The sequence below is a fragment of the Eurytemora carolleeae genome, unplaced genomic scaffold, assembly GCF_000591075.1.
Source record: "Eurytemora carolleeae unplaced genomic scaffold, Eaff_2.0 scaffold30, whole genome shotgun sequence".
NCBI classification, from domain to species: Eukaryota; Metazoa; Arthropoda; class Copepoda; order Calanoida; family Temoridae; genus Eurytemora; species Eurytemora carolleeae.
In genome coordinates this window covers 262,807-272,244 of record NW_019396243.1, presented here as the reverse complement: position 1 = coordinate 272,244, position 9,438 = coordinate 262,807, and the positions used below count along the sequence as shown (strand labels likewise).

General features: G+C 34.5%; 1 protein-coding gene across 1 annotated transcript in view; it reads left to right on the top strand.

Annotated features, from left to right (window-relative positions):
- The window catches only part of LOC111699185 (NADPH oxidase 5), a 55,795-nt gene that overhangs the window by 39,189 nt on the left and 7,168 nt on the right, over window positions 1-9,438 (top strand). Inside the window, exons 11-16 of the mRNA XM_023469788.1 lie at window positions 3,454-3,696; window positions 4,024-4,212; window positions 4,538-5,832; window positions 5,888-6,012; window positions 6,389-6,473; window positions 8,850-8,956. Of these exons, the coding sequence (XP_023325556.1) occupies window positions 3,454-3,696; window positions 4,024-4,212; window positions 4,538-5,832; window positions 5,888-6,012; window positions 6,389-6,473; window positions 8,850-8,956 (2,044 nt within the window). The remainder of the gene's footprint in view (window positions 1-3,453; window positions 3,697-4,023; window positions 4,213-4,537; window positions 5,833-5,887; window positions 6,013-6,388; window positions 6,474-8,849; window positions 8,957-9,438) is intronic.

Sequence of the window (9,438 nt, the reverse complement as noted above, 5' to 3'; positions counted from 1 at the left end):
ATCACTTGAGGTTTTACAAGAACTTTTAAATACAAGAATGAATAATTTATATGTTGAAGGATTCGATGATTACGTAATAACTGAAATGATAAATATGTTATGAGTAATGATCAATGTTGTATATTTGTGCATAATTTTCTCTTTCTTTTGGAAACCTGTATTTTCAAATATTTATTTAAACAAATTTAAACTACACCATTTATATATGTATTTATATCTTTGTGTGTGAATAAATCTTTATAATATAATAATATATATATATTGGATTATGGACCTATAGATTCATGTCTAATTGGACCACGGACCTATAGATATTTCTATATATAACACCTTGATCTTCCTATCTATCAGCTTATTAGTCCTTGATAACAATTCACAACACCCGAATAACTATTTTCAAACGCTGGATTGAATTGTCTAATCGTTTTAAACTCCTGCTGATCACGTGACAGATTATGATTGAAAAATCCGCCAATTCGGATTCATAATCCGCACAGGCACAGTTCATTGAACACTTATTTACTCCACACTCCTTCTTCATTTACTCCACACTCTACCTTCATTTACTTCAAACTTCTCCTTCATTTACTCCACACTCCTCCTTCATTTACTCCACACTCTTCCTTCATTTACTCCACACTCCTCCTTCATTTACTCCACACTCCTCCTTCATTTACTCCACACTCTACCTTCATTTACACCACACTCCTCCTTCATTTACTCCACACTCCACCTTCATTTACTTCACACTTCTCCTTCATTTAATCCATACTGCTCCTTCATTTACTCCACACTCCTCCTTCATTTACTCCACACTCCCCCTTCATTTACACCACACTCCTCCTTCATTTACTCCACACTCCCCATTCATTTACTTCACACTTCTCCTTCATTTACTCCACACTCCTCCTTCATTTACTCCACACTCCTCCTGCATTTACTCCACACTCCATATTTAATTACTTGCACTCCATATTAATTCTATAGTCCATATTTACATTACACTCCACATTTACTCTACACTCCATGTTTACTCTACACTCTATATTTACTCTACACTCTATATTAATTCTACACTCCATATTACATTACACTAATATTTACTATGCACTTCATATTTCTCTACTTTTCTTATTACTCTACATTCAGTATTTACTCTGTATTCAATATTTACTCTACATTCAATATTTACTCTACATTCAATATTTACTCTACACTCAATATTTACTCTACACTCAATATTTACGCTACACTCAATATTTACTCTAAATTCAATATTTACTCTACGCTCAATATTTACTCTACACTCAATATTTACTCTACATTCAATATTTACTCTACATTCAATATTTACTCAACACTCAATATTTATTCTACACTCAATATTTACTCTACACTCAATATTTACTCTACGCTCAATATTTACTCTACATTCAATATTTACTCTACACTCAATATTTACTCTACACTCAATATTTACTCTACACTCAATATTTACTCTACACTCAATATTTACTCTACACTCCATATTCACTCAATATTTACTCTACACTCCATGTTTACTCTACACTCCATATTCACTCAATATTTACTCTGCACTAAATATTTACTCCACACTCCATGTTTACTCTACACTCCATGTTTACTCTACACTCCATGTTTACTCCACACTCCATGTTTACTCTACACTCCATGTTTACTCTACACTCCATGTTTACTCTACACTCCATGTTTACTCTAACACTCCATGTTTACTCTACACTCCTTATTAATTTTACACTCCAAAAAGGTGGAATATTATCTAAGATCTATATATATATTTGTCTAGCCTATATACGTATTTATAGAAAACTGCTCAGCTTAGGATAATAAATCACTTATTCCTTCCCACTCTGATTATCTCTCATCTAGATCTTCAAAACTCGGATTTTTCACTCAACCTTCTCTGATTATAAACTCCAAAAGTATATATTAAAAACCCTGAGTCATTATTTAAAATAGTTCCAACTGCGAGGGGCCACAGATCGGACTAACCATAATTAAAATTCTATTCTCATTAAAATAACATTTAAACCTAAAAACAAAAACTTATCATCACTGGGCGTAGAATTAAAGAATTTAAACATTTTCAGGGGAAATAAGTTTTAAAAATCTAAAAAACATTGTTTTATCTAACTTAAACCCTAGGTTTTAAAAGTAAGAATTTAAAATTTGCAAAGTATATCGAGACTGGTTTAATTAAAGTTATCTTCAGTCTTTTATTTGTAGTGACCACCCATTCTTAGGCTTCTTTACAAACCCTTATCTAAACTTTTTTATCATGTTTTACAAACAGCTTTTTATTGGATTAAATGTTGAAGTAGCGATGCATAGAACTATTAAGGGGAATGTGTGTAATAATGTTGAAGTAGATACAAAAGTATTAAAGGGACTGTGTGCCAAAATTGACAAAACTAATAAAGGGGGGATGTGTGTCAAAATGTTAAAGTAGCCAAAGAAGTATGAAAGGGAATGCGTATGAAAATGTTTAAATGCAATCATTTATATTGAAATTTAAACATTTTGACACGCTCATTTGTGTCTTAAATATGACTTTGCAACCTTGTATCGTAGACCTTTCATATTTGATTATGGATTCTTTTCAATTAAAAAGTCAAAGTTTGAAATATCAAAGGTTTACATCATAAGGTTGAAATGACATCCTCAAATCAATTCTCTTCCCAAATCATGTATTTATTCAAATATCCTTGTTTGAACCTTCCAACTGTGAGATCTGTTTGTGCACTATAAACGTCAAACCATTCAAAGTTTGCGAATTTTCTACAGATCCTTCAACAAACTTTATCATTTATAGACTCATATATCTTCAACTTTTTCAGAATTATGCGCGTTAGCATTAAGCGCGTAAAACTTTATTTAGTAGAGCACGCTCACAAGCCATAAAGCGCGGACTTAAAATGGGCAATTCAGGCTCTTTTGTATCTTTATTTACATAAACTGAGAATTTTTCATGATAAACAATATTATATATTGAAAAAATTCGAAATTACAGAGTAGTGACTAGGACTTAGAAAAGTTAAATGTCATTGTTTTTAAACAATGCGTTTTCAAAACCAACATTTCATTCAGGATATTAGTAATATTTATAAATATAAGATGAATAAAATTGACACCGGAGAAACAAGCAAGAATGTCGTAAATAAATTTTACTCCGTCAATTATTTACATTTCTCTGTATACTGCAAAAGCAAACTCAAAGAAACCAATTACTCACATTAAGGCCATTTTTTCAAATCCCTACAAACTATAAATGGTGTAATGCTTTAAACTTTAAGTATCTAATTAGTTCATGGCATGAAGTTTCAAATATAAGGATTAGAAAATTAGAGTTTGAGGCGAGTAATCTGTTTTGTTGAAAAAATTAGAAATATTTTTATATTTGACTGTGTTCAGGAAAGTGGTTGGTACCTCCGAAACCCTGTGCCAGAAAATCTTTGTGTCAGAAATTTATCGAGATGATCCCGCACCCGTTCCACGCCAGCTACTGGAGAAACAACCGTCCATTCCTCTTCTTCCTCTTCATCCTTGCAGCAGTTAACATCATCCTCTTCATTCACAGAGCTTACTATTTTAAAGATTTCTCAATGCTCAACGGGTTTACTCCCAATCCATTCTACCTTCTCTCCAGGGCCTGTGGTAAGAATTTATTAATTTCCTTTTTTTTATACGGTATCTTGAATACTTTTCCAAGGGCATTTCCCACGTGTGAATCCACCATTTTCTTTTTGATAAATCTTGAAATTTTACCAATCCCTTTAAACGCTTTTTTTCTTATCAAGAATATGCATGAAATATCTGTTTTGGTTTACAGAGATATCCACAAAGATAAAAGGCATCATGCGGAATCATATTAAAAAGAAAAGTCGCAGAATTCAACCTTCAGATTTAGATTTTTAAAGTTTCTTCAAAATGCGAGAGGAAAAAAATCAAGAATGAAAGAGAAATCGAATATTTTAATTTCAGGACGATGTTTGAATTTTAACTCTGTGATGATCCTAGTCCTAGTTCTCCGGTATACCATCACCATACTACGGAACATGGGTCTCTCTCCTATCATCCCCCTGGATCATAATATCTACTTTCATAAGTTGGTCGGAGTCATCATATTCTTTCAAGCCTGGATTCATACCATCATGCATCTGATCAACTTCGGTAGGATGATATTTCCCTATTTGTCCCCCCCCTCACCCCTATCCTGTCCTAGCCGAAGAGCTCGGTCTCCTATCCGGTCCTAGCCGCAGTGCTCGCAACAGAAATTGTCTTCACCTATCTTCGCCCCCTGTGAACGCCCCTAAGGGTATTTGTTGCACAATTAGCAATAACTGTAAACCCTGGTCCTTAATTCCAATAGATTTCAAGTTGGTAGAATTCTAATTCTTTAATTATCTAGTATATAACGAGTATTTGCTTAAATACCGTGTAAATGATTGATTGGATAATTACGTTGATAAATTACTAACTTGATTTCTGGTTTCAGGGGTGAATATTCAACCTGATCCTGTTAAATTCGTCCAGCTCACTGCTCCGTACTGGACTGATTATGCTGCTAACTGGACAATGCTTGGATACGTCCCTCCTCCGGGTTGCGATATAGTAGCACGGGATTCAAATCTTACCCAGTACTGTTCTCCTGATGCGTTTACAATACCAGAGGGAATGAGTTTGAACCTAACCATCTCCCATTGCGAAGCTTGTATACCGGAGGCTGGTGGAGCAAGATGGAGCTACATGTACTGGCTACTAACTACCATGCCCGGAGTATTTGGAATGCCAAACGGAATTGCGAACCCGACCGGAGTTGCTCTGATCATCATACTAACCATCATGTTCACTTGCTCCCTATCCTACGTGAGACGCAGTGGATACTTCCAGGTGTTCTATGTCACCCACATGCTCTACTTCCTCTACTGGGCTCTACTCTTGATGCATGCTCCTGATTTCTGGAAGTGGTTTATAGGACCAGCTTGTATTTTCGTCGTTGAGATCACTTACAGGATTCTTACAAGCTTCCTGGGTCGTGGAAAAACAGTTGTTAGCGCTGGTGTTATTCTACCTTCAAGGGTCACACATTTGATTATAAAGCGTCCTGCTGGCTTTAATTTCAGTCCCGGAGACTGGGTCTTTATTAAGATCCCTGAAGTAGCAAGGTTTGAATGGCATCCATTCACTATTAGCTCCGCTCCCGAGGTTCATGACACTTTCCACGTGCATATCCGTGGATGCGGGGAATGGACGAATCGTCTTTACAAACATTTCGAGGATGAGTATGCAAGGCAGCAAGCGGGTATGCTCCAACGAGAGAACAAGATTGAGAGATTCAGAGGGACTGTCAGACAGAAATATGACAATGCAAGGACTATCATGTCTAAATCCATTCGGAAGAAATCAACTGAAGATACCGATTTCGTCAGTCTGGCCGAAAAGTACACAGTCGATATAGACCGACAGAAGGAGAGAATAAACCGACGCGAGGAAAAGCTCCGACAGCTCTCCAATACTCTCTCCGAGGAAGAAAACAACAATTCTGAAGAAATGCCGCAAGGTTTCAACAAGAAATTTCTCAAAAGCTTGCGATATCTTCGTCAGGAACCGACGGTAATCAAGTACGATACTGGATCTGCCGCTGAGCTCCAGGTTCCCCCTGGATTAACCTATGATGATGGGAACGAAAGATTCGAACTGATGGTCAGTGACTCCGGAGAATTAAGGAACAGAAAGATCAGTCACTATGACGGACCGGGGAAACGAGCAAAACTCAACAAACCGCTGGAGGTAAAATTTTCATATTTGTCTTATTGAATTATTCCTAATCTTCGTTGGTTTTCAGATTTATATTGACGGACCGTTCGGGTCTCCCTCCAGCAATATATACAGAGCAGAGCATGCTGTACTTATTGGAACCGGGATTGGAATTACACCATTCGCCTCAATTCTTCAGTCCATCATGCATAGGTGAGAAACAAATCAAGTTGCTTCTTATTCTTTTTCTTCAAAATTGTGACATTTTTTTTTCATAGTTGATATTGAAACTGTAATTTCAATGATAATATTAATTATGATAATCCGTCTGATGGCGTTGCTGTTGATGATGATGATCAACATATCAATGATGATATTGCTGTTAACTTTAATAACGATGATGATGACATTAATTATGATGTTTATGATAATTCTGTTTATGATACTGCTGATGACGTTGATGTTGATGATGAGGATCAACATATTAATGATGATTTTTCTGATAACTTTAACAATGTTGATGATAATGATGTTGATAATGGTGATGACTTTAATCATGATGATAATAATGATGTTTATTATTATTCAGGTACTGGCAGGTTAAAAAGAAGTGTCCTAAGTGTGAGTACCAGTGGTCTGATGATATATCATCAACTATGTTTAACCTACAGAAGGTAGGTTTCATCACCAAACTCAATCTATATGATTTTTTGCATCCTACAAACTTCAAAACGGCTGAACCGATCAGGACCAAATTTGTTGTGGTATATATCATGTACACATGACCACATGGAAGGTCTCATGGCTGCTCGAAATAGAAAAATGTCGAATTTAAAATTTGTTAGCAAAATCCGCAAAATTATTTGTGTAATGATTTACGAAGAAAATATGGCGAGGAGAACAGCTAAACTAAATTTTTTTTCTTGAAAAAGTGGTGCGAAGTGCCTAAGAGCCTAGTACTAGTCTATATATGGAGGTTAAAACCCAATGAAGGGGCAAAGTACTTCATTTCATTATGCAGCGGTGTCTAGTAGTCTTTTATGAATAAATACATATATAACCTGTTATACAGTATCCTTGTAGTATATGCACAAAGCACTAAACCCAGGGATTATTAGGCCTGGAGCAGTGGTGTGCAGTATCCAGGTCTTAAACCAACCAGTCAGAGGGAATCCAGTGCCAGGAGTTTATAGACCTAATAATAGTAATTATTTCAACTAGGGTTTACATTGAGCTATTCTCTGGACCCAAGGGTTCATGTACTAAACCCACTTCCCGTCAAATTGGTCATCCTATGCATTGCATTTTCTCAGTACTATTCAGTCAAATATTTAAAATTATATAATTATATATGTACTATATATAATAACAAGGTTTTATACATTGTAAAAATAAAAATGTTGTGGATTTTTCTTTGAACAGATTTCACCAAAAAATATAATCGACATTTTTTAAAGGCAAATTTTTTTTAATTTAGACCAGCCAAAAACCTTCCTTGGGGTCATGTGAAATCCCACAAAAAATTGGCTTGGTCGGTACGTTTAGTCGTTTGACTTTTTTTTTGGATACAAACAAACAGACAAACCAATTAACAGACAAGGGTCCCAGAATTTAAGAAAAGTTTCTAAATAAAATCCGTACCGTCGTCTCTGGCCGTTGAATTGCGGCATTCCTATGTTACCTAATTTTACAAGTAAGTCCTGGCAATTCCAAAATAAGACCTATCTTTACCTTCTGTTCTTTTAAGATAACAGGAGATAATATACGGAAATTTTTTTTAGGAAATTGAAATATGAACAAAACTCTTTATATCTTTAGTAATTTTAAAAGCAGAGCATATTTTGGGAATCCCAGGAATAAGGATTTGTTGGGATTATTGTACCTGAGCTGTCATGTTTTGCATGGGACACCCTGTATATAAAGGACTTGAGGCAGGATATATATGTATATATCTATTGTCATGTTTAGCATGGGACACCCTGTAAATAAAGGACTTGAGGCAGGATATATATGTATCTACTATTGTCATGTTTAGCATGGGACACCCTGTATGTAAAGGACTTGAGGCAGGGTACATATGTATATACTATTGTCATGTTTAGCATGGGACACCCTGTATATAAAGGACTTGAGGCAGGGTATATATGTATATACTATATTGTCAGATGGTTGATCTCCGAAACATTGAAGATTACAGTGTTTGGCTAAATTATAAACTTCAAACATATCCAAAGAAAATTCTTAAACACTTTGTTATATATATAGAACAGTTTAGAATATGTAGATCAGAATATTGGTTTAGTAGATATCTAAGTCGATTCCGTCTGAAGATCTTATTTTGTTAGATATCTGGATACGAATTTAATTTAGTTTAGTTAGATATGTAGAACAGAATTGGTTTTAATAGATATCTAAGTAGAAAGGTCTTATTTTGTTAGATATCTAAATCAGAATTGAAATTAGTGCATATCTAAAATAAACCTTAAATGTTTGTTAAATATCTAAATCAGAATTGAAATTAGGGCATATCTAAAATTGACCTTAATTGTTTGTTAGATATCTAAATCAGAATTGAAATTAGTGCATATCTAAAATTGACCTTAATTGTTTGTTAGATATCTAAATCAGAATTGAAATTAGTGCATATCTAAAATAAACCTTAAATGTTTGTTAAATATCTAAATCAGAACTGAAATTAGTGCATATCTAAAATTGACCTTGTTTGTTAGATATCTAAATCAGAATTGAAATTAGTGCATATCTAAAATAGATCTTCTTTTGTTAGATTTCTAGATTAGAATATTGCAATAAAATTTTTTGATTCTTTAGATATCTAGAACAAGATATCTAGAACAAGATATCTAGAACAAGATATCTAGAACAAGATATCTAGAACAAGATATCTAGAACAAGATATCTAGAACAAGTTTCAGTAAATATGTTAAATGTTTTGAATGAAATATGTTTTAAAAACAATCTGAATATATACAATCCACATAAAGTATGTTTTTATTATTCATTAAAAAACGAATTTTTACGATTTTGTTTAGGTTGATTTCTTCTGGATTAACCGGGATCAGAAGAGCTTTGAATGGTTCGTAAAACTTCTCTCCCAGTTGGAGATAGAGCAGGCCGAGCAGGGTGGAGCTATGAGCAGGTTAGACCAGGAGAAACACACGTTCTAAAACTACTAAGAGCTATAAGGGACTGTCCGAACAAAACATGACCGAACGCTTTTTCTTTTTGAAAATTTACTATTTTTAATTGTGGCATTCCTGTGAAAGGGATTTATGCAGCAGAGGCACGGAAAGAATTATATAAGATGGAATGGTTTAAATTTGTTTTGTAACTCTTCAAGATTTGTGGGGATATCGTAGTAAATCAGACATGAAATTCTTTAAATTGAAGGATCAATTACGCTGATAGTCCCTTTAATAAGCATAGTAGCCTAGGCCGGACCTAGATAGGGTTGTATGAAGTGATTATGTGATAACCTAAACATATACTTGGTATGGAGGCATTCTATTCAACTTTTAAACAACAGTTTGATTTCAAGTGCCAGTTTTTATAAACCTAATTATACAGCTTATGTGGGGGGAGGAGGGTAGGAACATAAATTAAGGAAGGAGAGGAAGGGGG